Genomic DNA, 24,467 nt, shown 5'->3' with positions numbered 1-24,467 from the left:
TTCAATAGATAGCCACTGGCCGCATGTAGCTGGTGGACACTTGAAATGTGGCTAGTCCAAATTCAAATAAACTGCCAAAACATAACACACTAGATTTTGAAGATTACGTCTAATAAAGGACAAGGGGTGCCTGCGTGTCTCAGTTGGTTAAGGTTCCGACTCTTGATTTTGGCTCAGGCCATGATCACAGGGTCGGGAGACTGAGCCCTGCACAGGGCTCTGTGCTCAGCAGGAAGTCTCCTTGGGATTCTCTCTCTCCCTCTGGTCCTCCCCCCTCTCTAAACTACATAATTTTTTTTAATTTTAAAAATAAAAATAGGGGTGCCCGGGTGGCTCAGTCGTTAAGCATCTGCCTTCAGCTCAGAGCGTGATCCCAGAGTTCTGGGATCGAGCCCCATGTCGGGCTCTTCCACTGGGAGCCTGCTTCTTCCTCTCCCACTCCCCCTGCTTGTGTTCCCTCTCTTGCTGGCTGTCTCTCTGTCAAATAAATAAATAAAATCTTTAAAAATAAATAAATAAAAATAAAAATAAAAAAATTTGGCAAAATATCTGAATTTTTATATTGATGAAATATTGAAATAATATTTTGGATTTGTTTGGTTAAACACAATATATCATTAAAATTAATTTTACTTGTTTGCTTTATACTTTTTTTTTTGACACAGAGAGACAGCCAGCGAGAGAGGGAACACAAGCAGGGGGAGCAGGGGAGGAAGAGGCCCTGGGATCACGCCCTGAGCCGAAAGGCAGATGCTAAATGACTGAGCCACTCAGGCACCCCTGTTGCTTTTTACTTTAACTACTATGGGGCACCTGGCTGGCTCAGTTGGTAGAGTATAAGACTCTTGACCTTGGGGTCATGAATTTGAGCTCCATGTTGAGTGTGGAGCCTACTTAAAAAGTAATTAATTAAAATGTGACTACTAGAAAATTTAATTCTACACTTTGATTAATTCTGAAACCCTGCTATATTTTTGATTATTTCACTTGCTCATACTCCACAAAAAACTACTTCAAATTTTCACCATTTTACTCAAACTTCTAAACCCTTTTTCTCTTCCCCTCCTTAGCTGATGACCTAGCTCAGAGAAAATAGAAGGGTAGCTATAATATTGCCTTTGAGTTTCTCTACAAAATTAGATCTTTGAAATAAAACTGCAGATAAGAGTGTTTTGGCTTAATGAACACTGATGGTTTTGCAGTAGTATGATACAACAAAGAGACTCAGAAAATTAAAAGACTTTGGCTCTAGTTTCAACAAAATTGCTATTTCTTTGAAAAATATTAACAATGTACCAATCATGTACAAAATAAATAAATGGAAAGTATCCAGTTTTTTAAATCATAGTTTAAAAAAACAGCAATAGCTTCCCTGAAACTAATGTTATATTAGAAGTCACTTAGTATACCTCAAACTCTATTTCAGTATCAAATAAAGTGATGGATTTAACTGAAATAAAAGATATAAAGAGCTATACAAAGGTACACTTATAGGATAATAATGTAGTTTTGCCAACATTTTTTCTTCTTCCTGTCTATTAATGGTGCTTTGTGCCTAAGCTTATCTTGTTAGGCCCCGTACAATGGTTCTAAGTATAGCTACCATTATGATTAGGACCTTCATAACAACTTCCAAAGCTATTTCTTGACGCCCTCCTTCAATTTCCACTTAGATACCAGTTCTGACTATTTGTAAAACATCTTCATTTAGATGTTATATTAACATTTCAAACACAAGGTAAAAAAGCTAAACTTGAATTCTTATTCTTATTCTTTAACCAAGTGTTCATATTATGATTCAGTCAAATAAGTATTTGATTGAAGTATTTATAGAACAAGTTCAGTTTTTTACCCTGTGTTTGATTTGACTAAATCATAATACTTTAGCAAAAAAGATACAACTATAAACTAGGTTTGTTGCTTGTTTTCTGTCTTTTTACCCCTCTGAAAACTCATGAAGCATAAAGACCAAAATAAGTATATTTTGAAACACCTGCATTCTTAATCTCTGCTAAAGAATATATTTCTGGGATGCCGGCGGGGGGGGCTCAGTTGGTTAAACATCAGACTCTTGGTTTTGGCTCAGGTCATATCTCACAGTCAGGCTCTGTGCTCAGTGCATAGTCTGAGAGTCACTCCTTCGCCCTCCGCCTCTCCCCTCACTTGCACACACATGCACTCTCGCTCTAAAATAAATAAAAATTTAAAATAAATAAATATATATATATTTCTGTATTACAACCTTATAATTTGGGAATTATTTATATTTACAGATATAGAGACGAAGATGCTCTCTTGACAAAATGCAGCATTTGGATTTTGCATTTACATCTGTCTGCTCTGGAGCCTTGGACAAACACTAAGTAGAGTGCTTAATGGCATTCAACAAACATTAATTGAATTTCATTTTATTTGGCCTTTCCATTAATAAACTATAATTGCTTACCACAGTGCTATTGTAAGCACTAATTCATATTTACAAGTGCTCTAAAGAGAGTATTCTTTGGTACTGTGCTACATCTTGGCGAAGTCCCAAACTTCCTAGGGTGCCCTTCCTTTTTTTTCCCCCCAAGACTGAGACAGAGGCTTCAAGAGTCTGACTGCAAACCCCAAAATACCCCTCATCCTTGCTCCCTTTAAGCCAACAACCCTCTTGCTCAGTATCCCAGTCTTCAAGTACAGATACATATCTACTATGATCTCTGCTACATATTTAAGGAACAACTCTGAAGAAAAAAGAGTAAATAAAACTATAAAATGTACAAAATAGGTTTCCAGCCAAAGGAGTCTTAACTGGTTTAACCTGATGCTCTTGAGTAAAACTAGTATTGTTTTAGAATTGCTAAGTATCATCATGTCAATATATACTACATACTGTTCTTGCTGCTATTGTCTAGCCAGAGTATGAAAACTCTTGGGCTTTTTCCAAAGGCTTAATTACCAGTGACATCTGATAGAGAATCTAACCAAGTATGTTATATACAAGAGCTGAAAATACAGAAGTTTTCATGTGTGTGACTGCATCAGCAGTTACATTCATTCAAGGGACAGAGGTACTTGAGCTGGTAAGGGGAAAGAAGTATGTTACAAATCAATGGTTCATGATGGGGCTCAGCTCTATTACCACAAACATTCAGCACCTGTTATGTGCTAGCATTAAATTGTAAAAATCCACCAAAAGCAAGTCAAATACCTAATGAACAAAAAGTGGGTCCACTAACCAAAAAAAGAGATTTAAAGACATTACCCTGAGGGAAGGGAGTAAAAAAAAATAAAATCAATGATTTCTGGAATACCCAAAAGATCCTTTATAAAAACCATAAAATTGAAAGGGCACTATAATAACTGAGAAGGCAGTATAAAAGGAAAAGAATCTAGAATTAGCGATGTAGATTAATGGATGTATTCAAATTGGAAATAATTACTTTTGGATAGCATCGTTATCAAGCTACATGATTTATCATCATTATTGATGGGGTTCAGAACATGCTGTCCCAAAATATAGTACCTTGGCATAATGAATATTAAGGCCTTGCTAAGTTTCCCCAGTTTACTACCCTTAGCTCAGACCCTTTTATTCTATCACATTTTGCCACAACTTTCCACTCTTCATCAAAACTAGCATAAAAACACTCAGGTTTGGGGCGCCTGGGTGGCGCAGCTGGTTAAGCATCTGACTCTTGGTTTTGGCTCAGGTCCTGATATCTGTGTTGTGAGATTAAGTCCTGTGTCAGGCTCCATGCTCAGCGTGGAGTCTGCTTGAGATTCTCTCTCCCTCTCCCTCTGGCCCTCCTGCTCGTGCTCTTTCTCTCTCAAATAAATCTTAAAAAAAAAAAAAAAAAGTCAGGTTAAACCATTTCTCTGGGTTTTCATTTTCTTACCAAGGCCCTCATCTCATGTAAAACTTTTATTAAATAACTCAGTGTGTTTTTCTCTTGTTAATCTTTGTCAGTTGAATTTACAGGGCTCCAGCCAGAAAGCCAAGGAGGGTAGTAGAAAAACGATTTTTTTCTTCCCCTGTAGTTTTAGTGATCATGAAGGAACAGCTGAGACACCTCACAATCCCTGGACACTATAGCTAAAAATTCTGGGGCTAACTGACAAAGGCCAGCAAAAGTTAAGAATTCTTAATGAAGTCAGTCTCCTGGATTTGTGTGTCTTGTCTGGTCAAGAAAGGAAGGTGAACTTCCTATGCCTTCTTTTCCAAATTCAGATTGGCAGGAGAAAAACATTTGTAAGAATTAATTCTTTGGACTGTGACTGTCATGAATTTGGTTTTGGATACCCACTGGTTATTGATCCTTAGCCTCCCAGAAAAAGTCACTGTTTTCCTGTCTCTTTGTCTTTTGTGTCCTTTGTCATAAGGAGGCTCTTTATACCACCTGTAAAGACAACAAAAAGTCTTAACTTTATTAGGTTATCTTTGGGAGTAACGCTGGCTCTTAAAGGGGTCTGCATCTTTTTTTGTTTAAGATTTTATTTATTTACTATTTGACAGAGACAGTCAGCAAGAGAGGGAACACAAGCAGGGGGAGTGGGAGAGGAAAAAGCAGGCTCCCAGCGGAGAAGCCCAGTGCAGGGCTCCATCCCAGGACTCTGGGATCACGCCCTGAGCTGAAGGCAGACACTTAATGACTGAGCCACTCAGGCGCCCCTTGGGAGTCTGCATCTTTTGCATCCTCTTTGGGGATGCCTCTTGTGTCCATAGTTAAGCCATAAAAAGGCTTGCTGGTTTGGAGTCACACTAAAATAGGTACACCTTTGAAGAGTTGGACTTTTATATCTAAAAGCATTTTTAGAGGTGCCTGGCTGGCTCAGTCGGTAGAACATGCGACTCTTGACCTCAGAGTTCAAGCCGATTTCAGAAAAAATTTAAAAAGAAAAAAAGAAAAGGATTTTTAGAGGGCACTCATCCTAAACAAATGTCCTATTGGTACCTGCAGTTTGAGCAGATTGAAAAAAAAAAAAAGGAAAGAAAAAGGGTAGATACAGTAGAATGCCTTGGCTGAGGAGAAGAAACAAACAAACAAAAACCACAAAAAAACCTCCCTTAAGATTAGGAGGTAAGGGGTGCCTGGGTGGCTCAGTTGGTTAAGCGGGTTAAGTAAGCATCTGACTCTTGGTTTGGCTCAGGTTGTGATCTCAGGGTCATGAGATAGAGCCCTGCCTCTGGCTCCGTGCTCAACGCACGGCTTAAGAATCTCTCTTCCTGGGGTGCCTGGGTGGCACAGTCGTTAAGTGTCTGGGATCGATCCCAGCGTTCTGGGATCGAGCGCCAAATCAGGCTTCTCTGCTGGGAGCCTGCTTCTTCCTCTCCCACTCCCCCTGCTTGCGTTCTCTCTCTCGCTGCCTGTCTCTGTCAAATAAATAAATAAAAATCTTTAAATTTAAAAAAAAAAAGAATCTCTCTTCCTCTGCCCTTCCCGCTCATGCGCTCACCACGCTCTCTTTCTCTCTCTCTGAAATAAATTAATAAATCTTTAAAAAAAAAAAAAGATTAGGAGGTAAGATCACACTTAGAGCAGCCTTTAGATTTATGCTAACACTGATAGCCAAGAAATAGTTTTAACAAAGGCCAGAAAACATACAGGCCTTTCCATGCTAAGCCTCTTGCAAATATATTTTGAATTTCCACAGCAAAGAATTCATTAGATTATTGTGTATTTTTTAAAAAGCGGGTGGGCAGGGGGAGGCAGTGGCCTGGCTGGCTCAGTCAGTAGAGCATGTGACTCAATCTCAGGGTTGTGAATTCAAGCCCCATGTTGGCTTGATTACTTTAAAAAATTAAAAATTAAAAAAAAGAGAGAGAAACAAATAATAATCATCCTAGACTACTGATAATAAGCAAATATTTCCCTGAATTCTATCTTAGAGAAAAGTCTCACGTCCTTTTTCTAGTGCCTTGGAGAGAGAAATTTTCTACCCTATCTTTTCTGGGAATTTCAAAGAGCTAACTCTTGCCTCCCAACCCAAAGGAAAACAATTAAAGAGGCATTTTGGAAACAAACTGATACTTGACTTGTTCTCAGAGTCCCTTGCCCAAAATTTAGTCCACAGCCTCCAAAAGATTATTTATCAAGGATTAATGAAGACCTTAAAAGTCTTCTGCACAAATAATGGTTAAAAAAAAAAAAAGCTTTTGCAATCATTGAGCAGGTAACCTTAACTTGTTCCATCTGTCAGAAACATATTTGGAATAAAAAAATAATAAATGGGTGCATGGGTGGTTCATTCAGTTAAGCATCTGACTTCGGCTCAGGTCAGGACTGATGGTCCTGGGACGGAGCCCCATGTCAGGCTCGGGGGATTCGGTTTCTCTCTCTCCCTCTGCCCCTTCCTCCATCACATGCTCACTCTCTCTCAAATAAATAAATAAATAAAATCTTTAAAAAATAATAGTAATGGTAAGGTAAAGATCGGAATCATCTCTTACATAAATTGGTGAATTGTATATTTATGTATTTACACCTAATTCAGGACTAAGATTTAGAATGAAAGCTATAATATCTCTATTTGTATGTGCCTGGATGTTTACGTATGTATGCATGTATATATGTTATATATACATGTTATTTTTCTATTTCCAGATGGTATTAGCAAATTAATTTATAAAATCCTTTAAAGCAGTTCTAGTAAAGTTGGCCTAAAGATAAACAAGTGCTTACACAAATTAAGTATTCCTAAAATTCTCAGAAGTACAGAAACTGATCTAAATGTTCTTTACAAGTTCATGTGATATACAATAATCTTTGGCAAAAAAGGCTAGTTTAAAATTTTGGTTCCATGATCACGGATTATAACTCTAAACAGCAGTTAAATGGAATTCTCCCCAAAACGACCTGTAGATTTGACACAGTCCTTATAAAAACCTTGGCAAGATTTTTTGTAAAAAATGACAACCTTGGGCCGCCTGGGTGGCTCAGTCGTTAAGCGTCTGCCTTCGGCTCAGGGCGTGATCCCAGAGTCCTGGGATCGAGCCCCACATCAGGCTCCTCCGCTGGGAGCCTGCTTCTTCCTCTCCCACTCCCCCTGCCTGTGTTTCCTCTCTCGCTGGCTGTCTCTCTCTGTCAAATAAATAAAATCTTTAAAAAAATAATAATAATAAAAATTGACAACCTTATCCTAAAATATGTATGGAAATTTAAATGGACTAAGACAGTCAAAATCATTTTGAAAAAGAACAACAAAATAGGAGCATTCATATTATCCAATTCTAATACTTACTCTAAAGCTACAGTAATCAAGAGAGTACATAGTATTTGCATCAAAATAAACAAGCAGACCACTGAAACAGAATACAGTGTCCAGAAACACACCCACACATCTACAGACAAATGATAGTCAACAATAGTGTCAAGCCAATTCAATAGGCAAAGGCCAGTCTTTTCAAAAAAAAGGTGCTGGGACAACTGGATATCTATATAAAGGAAAAAAGATTAGGTCCATATTTTACCCCAGACAAAAAAATCAACTCACAATGGATTACAGACCTAAATATAAAATCTGAAACTATAAAACTGCTAGAAGAACACATAGGAGAGCACTCTTGTGAACTTGAGTTTACACCAAAAGCACAATCTATTTAAAAAGTAATAAATTGGACTTTATCAAAATTAAAACCATTAGCTCTTCAAAATACACCATTAGGAAAATGAAAAGACAGGCCACAGACAAGGAAAAGATATTTGCAAATCATATTATCTGAAAAAGGGCTTGTATTCCGCATATAGAAAGAATTCCTACAACTTAAGAAGAAAACAGCCCAATTTAAAGACGGACAAATGATCTGAATAGACAATTCACCAAAGATATACAAATTGCTAATAAATACAAGATGCTCAACATCACCAGTCATGCAGCAATGCAAACTAAAACGATAACAATAGAGCACCATATAACTAAAATTGTTACAATAAAAAAAAAAAAACAATGCTAAGTGTTGGCAAGAATGTAGAGAAACTGAAATACTCATATATTGCTAGTATAATGTAATATTAGATGATCAATTTGGAAAAGTTTGCCATTTTCTTAAAAAGTTAAACTTAACACATGACCCATCAATTCCACTTCTAGATATCTGTCCAAGAGAAATTAAAACATACATCCACACAAAGACTTATCCATGACTGTTCATGGCAGCATTATTCAAAACAGCCAAAAGCTGGAAATAATCTAAAATAATCCATCAACTAGTAAAGTGATAAATAAAATGTTGTAAATCTATAAAATGAAATGCCATTTGGCAATAAAAAGGAAAAACTACTGATACATGAATGAACCTCAAAAATATTACCTTATGTGAAAAAGTCAGATACAAAAGACCATATATTGTATAATTCGTTTATATGAAACATCCAGAAAAGGCAAATGTATAAAGAAAGCAAACCAATGAATACCTGGGGCAAAAAGTGAGAGCAGTGATTTATTGCAAATGGGCAAAGGGGGCTTCTGGGGGAAATAGAACTGTTCCCAAACTAGATTGTGGTGTGATTTTTAAAACTCTATCCATTTCATACCCATTAGGATGGCTATAATAATAAAGAAATAAGCAAGTGTTGTTGAAGATATAGAAAAATTAGAATGCTTGTACATTGCTAGTAAAAATATAAAATGATGGGGTGCCTGGCTGACTCAGTAGGAAGAACATGCTGCTCTCCATCTTGGGGTTGTGAGTTCGAGACCCAAGCTGGGTGTAGAAATTACTTAAATAAACTTAAAATAAACTTAAAAATATATATATATGTAAATATATACATATATATACTTAACACATAAGATATATACATATCTATATATAGTTATAGATATAAAAAACACACGACCCACATGAAAATGAGAAAAACGAGAAATAGGGGGCACCTGGGTAGCTCAGTCATTAAGCGTCTGCCTTGTATACTCATGTTTATAATAGCATTATATACAACAGACAGAAGCAGAAACAACCCAAATGTTCATCAATGGATGCCTGGAGAAAAAAATGTGGTAAATACATACACTGAAATATTATTCAACCTTAAAAAAGAATGAAATCCTGACACATGCTAGAACCTGGATGGACTTTGAAGTACTAGGCTAGGTGAAATTAGCCAGACATAAAAGAACAAATACTATCTAAATCCAATTGTATGAGGTACCTAGAGTAGTCAAATTTATAGAGACAAAGTAGAATGGTGGTGGCTAGGGGCTGGGGGAGAGGGGAATGAAGACTTATTGTTTAATGGGTATGATGAAGTTCCAATTTAGGAAGATAAAAAAAATTCTAGAAATGAGTGGTGATGATAGTTCCACAACAATGTGAATATACTTAATGCTGCTAAATTATATACTTTAAAATGGTAAATTTTATGTTTTATATGTATTTTTTTTACCATAGTGAAAAAAACTCTACAAAAGTATTAACAGTCATTGAACTGTAATTTACAATGGGTATATTTTATCCTATGTAAATTTTACCTCAATAAAGCTGGTAAAAATTTAAAAATACATTTGGAGGAACTTACCCAAGCAAATATTGAGTTACCATAGAGTTCCAGAAATCAAAAAAAAAAAAAAAAAAGTGTGGTATTGGTAAAGAAATCAACAAAGAGAGCAATGAAACATAATACAGAACCCAGAAACAGAATAGATGATATAGAGGATGTAACATAAAGTGGTATTACATATCAGGACAGGGAAAAAGTTTCTAAAATAATAATCAAAAAGGACAAATGGAGGAAAAAATAGATCAATTTTATGTTACATATTTTAACCTGTATAAAAGTCATAAGTAGGAGCGCGTGGGTGGTTCAGTCGTTAAGAGTCTGCCTTCCGCTCAGGTCATGATCCCAGAGTCCAGGGACTGGCCCCGCATCGGGCTCCCTGCTCAGCGGGAAGCTTGCTTCTCCCTCTCCCACCCCCGCCCCCCGCTTGTGTTCCCTCTCTCCATCTCTCTGTCAAATAAATAAATAAAATCTTAAAAAAAAAAAAAGTCATAAGTAAAAAAGACAAACAACAGACCATATTTGCAATACAAATATCTGATAAAGGATTAAAACAAATGAATTATAAAGAACTATTAAAAATCAATAAGAAAACCAATGAGATCCCAATAGAAAAATGGGAAAAGACATGAACATAGACTTTTTTTTTAAGATTTTGTTTATTTATTTGAGAGAGAGAGAGAGCAAGAGAGAGCATGAGTGGGGGTGGGAGGTTGGGCGGGGGGGGGAGGGAGAAGCAGGCTCCCCACTGAACAGGGAGCTGGGCCCACAGGGATGCGGGGCTCTATCCCAGGACCCCAGAATCATGACAAGAGCTGAAGGCAGATGCTTAACCAACAGAGCCACCAAGGCATCAGACATTTTATAAATAAGGAAATCCAAATAAACTACAAACTTTAAAAGATATTCAGTCTCACTAATATCCAAGGAAATGCAAATTAAAACAGAGATACTATTTCACAACTACCAGACTGACAAAAATTAAATACCTGACAATACCACATATTATGAAGAAATCAGAAAACAAGTGTTAATAAAACCACTTTAGAAAGCAATTTGGAAGTATCTGGTAAAGTTGGTATACCTTAAGCAATTTTGCTTATGGAATATACCCTAGAGAAACTATCATATACATGATGAAGAAACATGACTTAAAGATATTCACCCCAGTTCAACAAAAGAGGAAACATTAATAGGGAGTGGGTAAACTGTGGTACAGCCACACAATGAAGCACTACACAGTAGTTAACACGACTCAACTAGAAAATCTACATGTATCAGACTGGTTAAAACTCAAAGTAGAGTGAAAAAAGTAGGTTGCAGAATAGTATCTTCTCGTACTACCATTTATGCTAGCTTTATAAACACACAAGACAATGCTATATATTGTTTATCAATATACAACTGATATTGATAATACATAGCAAAGGTTAAAACATGAAGGGGAATAATAAAATGCAAAGTTTGGACAGCAGTTACCTCTGAGATGGAGAGATAGAAAAGACGAAAGGGAATAAATACAGAAGGGGTACAAAGGGCTCTTCAATTTTATCTACAATGTTTTATATCTTTAAAAGTCTCTACAGAAAATTTTACAAAATGCCAACATTTGTTAAATTGGGCAGAGTGTACAATTTTCTCAGTACTCTTCCATATGCTTGAAAAAAATTTTAACAGGCTTTTGGTCAAATGAAAACATATACATGTACCAGACAGCAAGAGAAAAATATTTATGTTTTTGGATCCTACATTTGTAAAACTCTTCTTGCAACGTCTCTCTGGTGCCTAACTCCCTTAGTGTGATAGAAACTCAACTATTTACGCATAAAATGCTACATATATCAGAGTCTCCTTTTCCCTAACAAGATACTTCTCACAAAATATTGCCCAAGGAACTAAAAAATCTGGCTTTGCTGATACCAGTGATCTCTTTATCAACAAACAATCAATGTTCCATCCTCAGCCAAAATCAGCATAATTTTAAAATCTTTTAACTTACAACTAAATTACTCCCTTGAGTAGTCCTTAAGTTTCGTCAAAAGGCTTAATGCAAACCTATACTATGAATGACCCAAGAGGTAAAAAGACCAAAATTATACCTCTTTCTAGTTTTAACATAGTTTTCCCTCTCTGCCCTACATTCTTCAGTCCCACACACCCTCAGAGGACTTAGCATGAGTCCTCCACATCCGTGCAGTATTTCTGGATCTTCCAATCCTGGACAGATTTATGTGACTCTGACAGCATCGAGGAGCGTGTCCATTAGTTCCAAAGGGAAATGAACATGGAACTCTGCTTAACCAGCAATCTAGAATGCAAGTCCTGACAGAAAATGAGAGAAGAATGACTTTTCCATCCAAGCATGATGAGTACATCAAACTGAAAATGATGCCCAGGAACAAGCAATTCCAGAAACAGGAATTCAAATAAAACTGGCTTTGTAACATTCACTGTTCTGTAGACCCAATGGCAGTCTGTCTGTTTTTGCTTCATTTTCTGGCTCAGTTCAAAGTACCTTAAAGAGTGTACTTGTCCCTTCTCCTCAAAAATATGGAAAAAACTATTCAAGTCTTATGAAAATCTGAGCTGTTAGCATTACTTATTGGGTTCAGTGTACGTGCATGTATATTTCTGTTGGGGGGTGGGCTCCAGAGCTTATGTGGTCTGTGTGGGATAGCTCTCTATGCAGGTCTATGTAGGTCTGTAGGGAACTCTCTATAGAGAAGCACGAGGTCTCTCCGTGGGTGTGGGTGTGGGTCTATGTGTTTGAAGGGTTTGGGTAAAGGGTTTTGAAGGGTTGTTTTATGTGAAAGATCTGTGTACGTCTGTCTATCTTTGTGTAACCGTGCCTGTCTGTGGTTCTGTATCTCTATCAAATATTACGAGTATTTTAATAAGGCTTAGTACACATTTCTACCCTTCCAAAAAACCCTGAAATGATTTTCTTCCCTCTCTACAGTAAGGTTTCATAAGAGAAGCATGAATAAGACCAACTGCTAAGCCAGTATTACTCAACAATGAATAAAAAAACTAAGGTTCTGGTGGGTATACATTAGTACAGAACCAGAGTTGCCTGAGATTCCTAACAAGCTCCCAGGAGATGCCAATGCTTCTGGTCACAGACCAGTTTGAGTAGCAAGAATCTAAAGGATTCCAAATTGAATAAACTGCCCCTAACTATACTTCCCACGTAGATTTTCCACAGTGTCCTCTGACTGACATGTATTTCAGTTCAGCTTGAGTGTTCTACATCTGACCATAAGTTAGAAGTTACCATTTTGTTTTGTATACAAGACTCCTGTGAGTTGGTTTGAATGATCCAGCCCTAAGAGGTGAATGACCTCTAAGTGTACTAAAAATGTGAATTTCAGAACTTGTAAAGTTGGAACACAGAAATTTCATAAAGGTTCTGCTACACTGTGAAACCTCTTGAGTAGGCAACCAACTACTTTTCCTAAGGTGATACACCTCAGTTTCAGTACTGACCTCTCCAAACTGCAATAATTACTGCTTCCAGTATTGCTCATATCAAACCACATTGTATTTATTTTCATATCTGCATTTCCTATCCTCTCCTTGAGAACAAGAATGATATTTCGCTGGTTTAATAATCCATCACTTAGCAGTGTTTAGCACACAGTACATAAACGGTTTTTGCACAAAAGAAGTTCACAATACATTAGGGGAGATTATTAGAGAAGATTATTAGAGGAGATTATCCGGAAATAATAAAGTTGCTTCCCTATTTCTATAATATAGACCAGCAAAGGCTCTAAAAAGGCAATAGCATTAGACCCATCATCTTTTCTCCTTTATAGAAACAGATAGGAATGTAGTAAAAATTCCTATTCCATTTGTCTCCCAAAGCAGAGTCACCCAAGACTAGACTTAGTCAAGCTTAATCCAATAATTCTATTGAAGAAGACACCTTATTTACCTGCTAGGAAAAGAAGTCTTTTTTCAACCTAGAGAAGGTAATATCAACTTTGAAAGGTAGAAGCAAGAAAAGAAAGAAAAAAAAATGAAATGTAGATGCACACAATCATGGAATCAGGGTAAAATTTTTTCTTCCTACAGTCTCATTATATGTACTCAATTCCTGGCAATGCCTTATAAAAAATAAGGTGTCATTTTGAAAAAGGACCACACATTTTTCCAACTTAGCATAATTGCAGAAGGTAAGTTCCTCTGTAGACCACTGCAGAATAGGATGTATATTTGAGATATCGTTGAGGATCCAAATGCTATCAAAACATAAATTCAGATCCATTAAACAATAATAAACATTTATAATTATGTTTGCTTATAAACAATAAGTAATTAGCAAGTGCTTCTATGAATAACTCATTATAAGCACTTAGTACTACCAGGATGGCAATTTTTAGTGTCATTCTTGAGTTAAATAGTCTTCAATCAAAAGTTACATCTATATGTCCAGCTAAAAGTTAAGAAATAAAAACACGCATGGTGCACTGGGTGTTATACGCAACTAATGAATCATCGAACTTTACATCGGAAACCGGGGATGTACTGTATGGTGGCTAACATAATATAATAAAAAAATCATAAAAAAAAAGAAATAAAAACAGTGGAGAAGGACAAATTAAAGAAAAAGAAACAGAAAACAAACCTGAAAAAGTGAAATATTAAATTTTATTTGGATACAAATAAAGCTATCTTCTATCACAAATAGTCCCTACCTTACATTATGAGCAAAAATGAGTTCCAGCCCATTCCAGATGGACTGAGGACCAAGATGTAATAAACACAGCCATAAAAACAGTTGAAGAAAATATAAAATAATTTGTTTATAAACCTGGGGTAGAAAAGGCCATTCTAAGACACAAAATGCTTAAGTCATGAAGGAAAACACTGCCTAATCTGACTACATAAAAACTTTTAGGGGCGCCTGGGTGGCACAGCGGTTAAGCATCTGCCTTCGGCTCAGGGCGTGATCCCGGCACTATGGGATCGAGCCCCACATCAGGCTCCTCTGCTAAGAGCCTGCTTCTTCCTCTTCCTGCTTGTGTTCCCTCTCTCGCTGGCTGTCTCTATCTCTGTCAAATAAATAAATAAAATCTTTAAAAAAAAAAAAACACAGGGGCGCCTGGGTGGCAGAGCGGTTAAGCGTCTGCCTTCAGCTCAGGGCGTGATCCCGGCGTTATGGGATCGAGCCCCACGTCAGGCTCCTCTGCTATGAGCCTGCTTCTTCCTCTCCCACTACCCCTGCTTGTGTTCCCTCTCTCGCTGGCTGTCTCTATCTCTGTCTTATAAATAAATAAAAAATCTTTAAAAAAAAAAAAAAAACAACTTTTAAAATCATAAACAAAGTCACAAGTCAGTAAGAAATAAAATAAAAAAATATCCAGAATAGTAAAGAATTCCCACAACCTGACATGAAAAACACAGTCAGCAGGAAGGCAGAGATCTTCATCTATTTTGTTCACTGCTGTATCCCTAGCATTTGGCACATAGTAGTCACTCAATAAATACTGTTAAGTAGGGAAAATGTTAATAAAAACAACAGTAAACCACCTCCCCATAAAAGACATAAAAATATCCAGTGGTTTGTAAAGGTGTGGTGAAAGGGTTGTTTTGTTTATAGTTAATGTGTAAAATGGTACTACATTTGTGAAGGCAACATAACATGCATTAAGTTTAAAATGTGGATATCTGGGGCGCCTGGGTGGCACAGCGGTTAAGCGTCTGCCTTTGGCTCAGGGCGTGATCCCGGCGTTATGGGATCGAGCCCCACATCAGGCTCCTCTGCTATGAGCCTGCTTCTTCCTCTCCCGCTCCCCCTGCTTGTGTTCCCTCTCTCGCTGGCTGTCTCTATCTCTGTCAAATAAATAAATAAAATCTTTAAAAAAAATAAAATAAAATAAAATGTGGATATCTTTCAACTCCAGAAATCTGCTTTTAGGCATCAACCCTAGAAAAACAATCATACATGCATGCACACACACACACACACAAATGCATACAGGTAGTTACTTCAGCACTATCTATAAAGGAAAAAGTATTAAGTTAAATATGCATCAACAGAAGAATGATTTAATGAACAACAATGGTACAGACTTTGGAAATCAATTCAGTGTCAAAAAGACTAAGATAGATCTATATATATACTGATACGGAAAGAGCTCCAAGTGAAAAAAAACAACCTGCGAATATATAGTATGCTTTTATTTATGTAAAAGTTATTATAAAACTACAAGTTTCTCGGGGCACCTGGGTGGCACAGCGGTTAAGCGTCTGCCTTCGGCTCAGGGCGTGATCCCGGCTATGGGATCGAGCCCCACATCAGGCTCCTCTGCTATGAGCCTGCTTCTTCCTCTCCCGCTCCCCCTGCTTGTGTTCCCTCTCTCGCTGGCTGTCTCTATCTCTGTCAAATAAATAAATAAAATCTTTAAAAAAAATAAAGAAAAATAAAATGTGGATATCTTTCAACTCCAGAAATCTGCTTTTAGGCATCAACCCTAGAAAAACAATCATACATGCATGCACACACACACACACACAAATGCATACAGGTAGTTACTTCAGCACTATCTATAAAGGAAAAAGTATTAAGTTAAATATGCATCAACAGAAGAATGATTTAATGAACAACAATGGTACAGACTTTGGAAATCAATTCAGTGTCAAAAAGACTAAGATAGATCTATATATATACTGATACGGAAAGAGCTCCAAGTGAAAAAAAACAACCTGCGAATATATAGTATGCTTTTATTTATGTAAAAGTTATTATAAAACTACAAGTTTCTCGGGGCACCTGGGTGGCACAGCGGTTAAGCGTCTGCCTTCGGCTCAGGGCGTGATCCCGGCTATGGGATCGAGCCCCACATCAGGCTCCTCTGCTATGAGCCTGCTTCTTCCTCTCCCACTCCCCCTGCTTGTGTTCCCTCTCTCACTGGCTGTCTCTATCTCTGTCAAATAAATAAAATCTTAAAAAAAAAAAAAAACTACAAATTTCTCTATGGGCAAATATGAATGTAAAGTCAAAAAAAAAGTCAAGAAAGATAAACTGATAGATAGCAGAAGTCACCTGTGGAGAGGGCAATGAGACTGGCTGAGGACAAAGGAAGGAGTTCTGCTTTATTAAACTGAATTATTTTATAAGAAAATATTTAGGCATTACTTGTGCAATTAAAAACAATTTTTTAAAGGAAAGAAAAAATAATGTGAACACCATTTAAATGATATGAGGAAAACAAGAACATATTTCGGGGATTAGACAATAGGACAAAAATATCCATTTTGGGCATGTTCATTTTGAAGTCCAACTGCAAGCAAGCAGTTGGGCACACACAAGGCTGGCATTTGGAAGAGGGGCCTTGGCTAAGGAAATAATCTGGGAAGTTGTTGGGATGTAGATGACACTTAAAGGCATAGGAAAGGAGTGGATGACTTAGGGAGAAAACACAAAGGAAAGAGCAGACAGCTCAGAATCAAGGAGAAAGAGCCAACAAAGGAGACTGAGAAGGACCAGCCAGAGAAATAAGAGGAAAACTAATAAAGAGCAGTGTCATGGAAGCAAGAGAGGAAAGTGTTTGGTAAGAAGTTGGTGTCAAATGCTACCAAGGTCTTGATGAGGGCTGAAAAAACAGACTACCGTGTTTCCCAATCTGACGAGACATTAGCAACGTTAGCAAGAGGATTTTGCTCTGGTCAGAGCAGTAAGGTGCGAGTGGGTTAAAGAGTTTGTGGAAAGAAAAAAATATACATAGTGTGTGTTGAACACTCCTTTAATAAGCTTAGCTGTGAAAGGGAGTAGAAAGATAGGATAGAAGCAGAGAGGAGATATGGGGGTTTAGAGGATAGCGTTTTCAAAATGGGAGAAATTAAGTCAAGTTAGAATACTGTAGGAACGGCTTTAGTAGAAAGAGGAAATAATCAAAGGAAGAAGTTCTTTAAGAAGACAGGAAATGTGATTAGAGCACTCAGAGAGACAGGTCTCTGACAGAATGAAGGATGCGTCCTCTACCTAACAGGTGGCAAGGAGAAAAAGATGAGCCCCAGATGCAGGTAGGTTTGTCGATTCGGGAGGTATAGCGATGAAGGAATTCCCTTTTGGTGACTTCTGTTTTTATACTAAAGTATAAGGCATATCACTGGCTTAAAAAGAACACGTGAGAGATTAGAAATAGAGACCGTATGAAACAGTCATTTGCAGTGGGTAGGAAAGTGAACTTACTAGAGAAATGTGTAATATTGTTAGGCAATGTTGATTATGCACATGAGGTTGACAATTACGAATTCAGTGACATCATTCTGCCTGGTTCTCTGATTTTCTCTAGCAATTCTCAGCTCCATGGTTCAGCGCTCAGGGTGGAGAACCTGCTTCAGGGCCAGAGACCTAAAAAAAAAACAGCACCGGCTGGCAAAGATGTGATTGCTAATGTTAAGCAGGAGATGCTGCGGCCTGGGTTACACCATTATAGTTCTGAATACCAGGTGCCACACTAACAACTCCCCCAAAGCTGCCCCTGTAACGTGATCTCACTTCTAGAGGCTGATGCTACTTGGGGATTTACTGATAATGGAGGGGGAAGTTGTAAGAGGACATGGCGAAAAGATCTGGGGGAACTGGATCAGCGGAGAGGATGAGAGAGTGGTAAGGGAATGAGTATTAGAAGATAATGGATAACTGGACGTCAGATAGTAAATGAGGTAAACAGAGATGTGAAGCATGGGGGTTTAGGCCTTCTCTCTGAGGAGTGCAGATTCTGAAATCCAAAAGGTTGCAGAGTGGTCTTCAGAGCAGCCTAGGTGCAGGAGCTTAAGCAGATTTCACACGGGAATTTGGTCAGAGAAGGAGGGGGTTGGCAGTGTGGCAAAGCCTCCCACTGTTGCTATGGGCAGTGTTTCATCTCACTAACCCCAAAGGCATCACAGATTGGCAAAGCCTTGAGCAAGTTAATTATCCTCTTTGAGCCTATATTTTCTCATCTGTAAAATAAAGAGAATAATATTCATCTGATAAAGTTGTTATGAGGATTAAATGAGATGAGATGGCTGTCTGGCAGAGAGTAAGTGTTCAGTAAACGGCAGCCATAGGTGAAGAGTCATAACTGAAGCCAAGAGAAGAGTTTCCAAGAAAAGGTAGCCAACAGTACCAAAGCTGTTAGAGTGATCAAAAGGGTTCACACGGAGCACTGCAGGAGATAAGTTTACGGGAAAGATGAAGTCAGTGTTAGCCTCAGGTTACTTAACTCTCAATGACAGCTTTGCAGTATTTAGAAAGGCTCTAAGGAAAAGCCTGATTAATAGTCAACCAGCTCTAGAAGGTCTATACCCTTCCTTAATACAGGTTCTGAGCTTAGAAAAACCAGGTGCCCCAAACCAATATATTTCTACTGATAGAACTTTAAAGAAAAGAATAGGAAATCGCTAGCTATTATTGCTATCCAAGTATCCAGTGTCCGAGAAGGAAAATGGCTAACTGAATTGTTGCAGGATATAGTTGGGGAAGCAGGGACTAAAAATCATATATATCATGTCTTATTTGATTTAATCAAAACAGTTTTAGACTCAGAACTATAACAGAAGAAATTTCAAACTATCTTCCTCTGCTCTGCTCTCTCAGGCTACAGGTCATTCAGTCTATAAAAAGCTCCTACAAATTCCACAGAAACCTGATCAAGCTTACTTAACCTTTTATTGGGTAAATGGAATTTCAGCTCCTCTAATTGTGCATACCACCTGAACACGATGGCAGGGTGATGGACCAGGGCAACTGTCAGATGGTTCTCTCATCCACCTCGGCTGTACTTCTCTCTCATTATATAAACAAAGGCTACCACGACAGAAACTGCACATTCTTTATAAACTCAACTCGACAAGGAGCCTGAATAAAATTTTCAATAAATCTTTTACCCCCTTTCATTACGGGATAGAGAAACACTTGCTGTAATAAAGAAACTCACTCTCCCTTCTTCACAAATTACCCACTTCTTCAATTAACTGGACAAGACATCAAATACACAACTGCAACTTCAGCTCTGACCAACCTCCCAAACATCTCCTAATGTTCATTCAATCTTTCCCAGGCCCAAGGAGAACAGAATTCACAAATCATACTAATACAAAACACGGGCTACTTTCTCAGAAAACTCATAAATGTTCAAGTATATGGTAAGACCATTAAACAAGCTTGGTAAATAAAAAGAAATTGCCTGTTAAGGAAATAACAAAAACATCCACAAAAAATATACAAATTAACTAAGATTTTAAAATTTCAATCTGAACTTTGGAACACAGAAATGAAACTTCAACTGAAAAGCAAGAGAGTCTGGGCTTTGAAGTTAACCAGATTAGAGTTCTGTTAGCTCCATCACATTACTAAATGTGTAACCTTAAGACAAATTCCTTAATTTCTTCAAGTCTGTTTTCTCAATAAAACAAAGATAACACTACCTATGTCCAAGAGCTCTTAACAAGGATTAAGTAAAATAGTGTACACAAGGCTCTAATACAGTGCCTGGTATGTAGCTGGAATACACAACAGTGTGCTTCTCCTTCTGATTTTTAAAAGGCTTGATTAGAGACTCATTCATAAAGAAAGTGGGACTGAAAGAACAGGAAAAAAAAACTGTTAGCTGGACAGAAAGGAAGAGCATATTCTTAGGTCCTTCAGATTTATTTATAACTTTAAAAATAAGGATACATTTTTTAAAAATAAGAATAAATTTATCAGATTGTCAGTAAATTATTAATGTGAAAATGCATCATTGATCTTAGAACACTTTTTTATATATAAGATACTCTTCTTCGTTATAATTTTACAATTTTTTGAGGTTCTACATTTGTACTTTTTTTTCCCCCTGTCCTATTCCTAGAACCCTGACTCAGACCCTCCTTACTTTGGTTTTGAAGCAACCTAAACCTTAGGCCAGACAGGCATAACTTAGAGTTCACTAAGTATTCTAAAAGACTTCTGGGGGAAGACCAGAATTCCAGCATCTAAAATTTTAGAAAGAATCAGTGTGGTATAACAAAGAGGACATGGGCTTTGGAAATAGGTAAAGGTTTAAAACAGATTTGAGTCCTACCTCTGCAACTTGCTAGATATGTAACCTTGGGCAAGGTACTTTATCTCTCAGGACCTCATTTCTTTATCTGTAAAATGGAGATAATGCCACCTACATCTCAATGTGTTGTTGTCAATATTAGAAAAATACGGATATAATAATTCCTGGAAGAGAAAAGACCAATGAATGGTAAAGATCAATCTGCCAACTGTCTTACTGAACATTCTGTAAGGCTGTACTTTTCTAACTGGCAAAAGCAGTCATACTGTTCCCACATTCCCATGCCTATAACCAAAAGGTTCCATTTTAGTAATCTATAATTAACCAAATCAAGAGCTTAAAGAATTCGGGGCAAGGAAGAACTAACATGGCTCAACTCATTCTCTGCTGACAGAAACAAATCCAGTGTAAAGTGGATACGTTTGCCAAAAAAAAAAAAAAGACTGCTTGAACATGATCATTACCAATACTGATGTAAGCACAAACGAGCTGCAGTTCTTGGGATTGCAACCTTACTGTCAGAAAGTTTTAACTTTCCTGAAATAAATCCTCTCCTGCCTTGTTTTCCCTGCTGCGCTACAACACTCTTACCATCCCATTTTTAAGAACACAGGAAAGAAATCCTCTCAACTATTGCTACTGCATTCACTTGGAATTTATTTTCTATTTCACAAATCACTTCTTACAGAGATTTTTGGTTGGGTTCACTTGATATGAGCTTATGAAGAAAGACATTAATACAAATTTATGACAGCCACCATGACAAGATCTGATCCCCACAGCACCACAAGTTACACGACAGAAGTAGGAGCCAAAGATAAGATGTGACTAAGTAACCTGCATACCGTATGTTCATTCTTATTAACTACGGCGCTTGGGAATTCTGGCTCTTCTAAAAAGTTTATTTCCCTTGTGTGGCTAAGCAGAGTAACAGAACTAAGAAAACTGATGACAAATACATGAATAGTGTAAGGGAAACCATCAACAAAAAATGTGACTTCGGATAAATAAGCTTGTATGTGACAGTTACAAAATAAAAGCAGTAGTCACCAATTACACAGCCAAAGCCAAAGGCAGCTATTTCAAGCCCTAGTACTCCCAGTCACTCCCTACAGTAAAAGCAGAAGGGCATCGAGGTCATAATGATTATTTAAATAAACAATCTAAGAATCAAGAAACCTCAACAAATCAAAATGTCACACTGCAGTCCCTTAGTGAGGTGACTTTCAACCTGGGGAAAGAAGGACCATCTCCTGTACTTATTCAGCTTAGTCAATTCAATACCAAGAAAGTTAAAGATTCTGTCCCCAAAATGGAGCTCAGCAATGCCTTTAGTTGTGTCATACAGCTGTATCCTTGCCCAGAGCTTCAACTGCTTAACTTCGAGCAAAAGTTGTTTTCTGGTTGCAATTAACATTGTAAGGCAAGCTCAGCCCTGTCTTCCATAGCCTTGAGGCTGCTGAGTAAATCTAGAATCATGGAACCTACATTTTGATGCTGGAAAAACAGGAAGAAGGTGGTTCTTGACAAGGAAAACAGTCAAGAAGCACATCTAGATTTAAGAAAAACAGACTAATATGCTAGCCCGTGATTTTTTAACTTCTTTATATAGAATCTATTGAACGGGCCGTACTTTTAAGGGGAGGTCACAGGGGCATGCACTTAAATCATGATGGGAGGATGAATAAAATAAAATCATCCTTAATAATAATAGCTATCATCTCTTAAGCCCCTAGTATACGTGCCAACTTCAATGCTAAAGCCCTTTACAAATATTTCTAATCCCCAATCATATTAATATCCTCATTTTATACAAGCGGAAACTAAGATTCAGAGAATTTAGAAATTACCCAAAAGCTAGTTAGTGAGGATACTAGTATTGAAACCCAGGTCTGCCTGACTATAAATCCCATGCCCTAAAAGTAATTTGTTAAACACTATTACCCTCAAGAGAGCTAATCAAATTACAGATGTTACACAAGAAGATCCCTAATCACAGGAAAAAGATTTTTTTCAGAAACATTTCAGTGAGAAATGTTTCAGATTTCAGGACGCGTATCTAGGTACTACCAGCCCTAGGACCTACACTGCCTCCTATAATTCCTCTCAGAGGAGTTTCATACTGCAAATGGCACAGACCCTGTCCTAAAGCATAATTAAACAAATTCCTTCAGTCTTGCGCCTGACATCATCTATCACCTGTATCTAAGGAATTAGAATGAAATGGTTATTTGCTTTACACCTTAATCATGAGACTATAACAACAAAAGTTAGGCTGGATCCAGAGTTTCAATTCAGCCGGGTCTTACACAGTGAAGCCACTGGAGACTTCACATCACTTCACTGCTGTTCTGACAAAGCAATTAAAAATCATTCACAACAATTAAAAAAAAACCTATAAATCACCGTATTCATATTATGCCTTGGATATTAGAGCCATAAATCCCTTTTTATATGATCCATATCTCTCTCTTTTCCAACATTTGCCCCTTTTTCCTGTGCTGGTTTAGCTTTAGAGAGGAGAGACACACCACGGATGGCCACTGTAAGGGTAATACTAGAGTATCACACATCTAGGCTCACTTCTTGGTGTTCTGAGACTACTGGCTCTTCAAAACTATGTCTGAAAGAAGCTGACGAATGAGACAGACAGCCTCTCAATGACTGCCTTTCCCCATAGCAGAAGCATTTCTTCCTAACACTTCCAGATCATAATGAAGGAACAGATGAAACAATCATTCTCTTCACACACAGCCTAATCATCCTGGTGGCCAACTACTAAGGAGAGGGAACCAACCTCTGAAGACAGAAGAGTGAAGAGACTCTTTCCATTATTACCCTTCCTACATTCAGACAAGATGCAAGGATACCGCAGTAGCTAGAACGAAGGGCACAGCATCAGTACTGCTCTATGGAAGCGGTTGGCCGCAGAAAGGCAGAAAGTCATCATCTGTACAGAAAGCAGACGACTGAGGATTTCAATGCGAGGTTAACTACTGCTTACTCGTTCTCCAAATAGAAAGGATATTTCCACCCTTATTGTTGGGTGAACTCTCAGAAGCTGTATGGTTTTTCTATACCACCGGGGTCTTCTCCCTGAATAGTCTGGAATATAACACCTGGGAGTGTGCTGGCTGCGGAGGCGAAGGGTAGTATTGGGTGCCTCTCCTCCCCTGCCTATTCCAAGTAGTAGCGGGGAGCGCTACCTCCATGTTATTCACAGCGAAGTACGGCCGTGCCACCTGGAGTCTTCGCTCCCCAGCACTGGGGGCAGGTGGGGGCATCACTGAGAGAGTGGATCTGAGGGGGAAAGGGCTCTCCCGGCTAGTACGATCGGAAGAGAGGGCGTGGAGGGTGGTGCTGCCATGCCGCGAGGATCTGCGGTTCCCCCTCCCTCCGCCCTCTCTCCGCGAGAGGCAAGCCCGGCCCCAATACCTTCTTGACTGTGCGCGGCGCCTCGGTGACGGTGCCGTCGGGGCTAACCAGGGCCTCGCCGCCGTCGCGGTGCCGCTGGTGCTGGTGATGAGGGTCGCTCCGCTTCATGGCCGACGCCTGAGGCACTTTCCCGGCGGCAGGGCTGAGAGCGGCGGCGGGCCCCGAGCCCGGGCCAGGGGCCGGCGGCCGCTCCGCGGCGGGAGCTGGAGCCTCAGGGTCCCCGCCGCCTGCCGGGGGAGCCATAGCGCTCACAGTCGTGGTGGTCAGTCCCAGTTGCGGCTCCGCCTCGGAGGGGCTCAGGTCCTTCAGCTCCACCTCAGGCACCTTCGCGGCAGCCGCTGCTGATACGACCTGCACCGACATCACCGTCTCCACTGCAACCGCCGGCTCAGACTCCAGCTCCGGCTCCAGCTCGGCCCCGCCTCCCGCCTCCCTGCCCCTTCCCTCCCCCATTCCCCCACTCCTCCCCTCCATCGCCTCCGCTCCCCTCCTTCCTCCGCCCGCCCGCCGGCCAGCC

The 24,467-nt window shown here is 38.8% G+C and overlaps 1 protein-coding gene across 4 annotated transcripts in view; it reads right to left on the bottom strand.

The window, feature by feature from the left end:
• The window catches only part of AHCYL2 (adenosylhomocysteinase like 2), a 163,453-nt gene that overhangs the window by 138,530 nt on the left and 456 nt on the right, over window positions 1–24,467 (bottom strand). For 2 of the 4 annotated variants that reach the window (XM_034671909.1, XM_034671912.1), the window contains exon 2: window positions 23,951–24,301. In XM_034671909.1, the coding sequence (XP_034527800.1) occupies window positions 23,951–24,193 (243 nt within the window). In that variant the 5' untranslated portion in view covers window positions 24,194–24,301. Of the gene's footprint in view, window positions 1–23,950; window positions 24,401–24,467 lie in introns of those variants that run through there. The other 2 variants (XM_034671894.1, XM_034671901.1) reach the window with 1 other exon arrangement.

This window comes from Ailuropoda melanoleuca, chromosome 1, assembly GCF_002007445.2.
Source record: "Ailuropoda melanoleuca isolate Jingjing chromosome 1, ASM200744v2, whole genome shotgun sequence".
NCBI classification, from domain to species: Eukaryota; Metazoa; Chordata; class Mammalia; order Carnivora; family Ursidae; genus Ailuropoda; species Ailuropoda melanoleuca.
The sequence above is the reverse complement of the archived record's forward strand: the minus strand, read 5'-3'. Positions and strand labels throughout refer to the sequence as shown.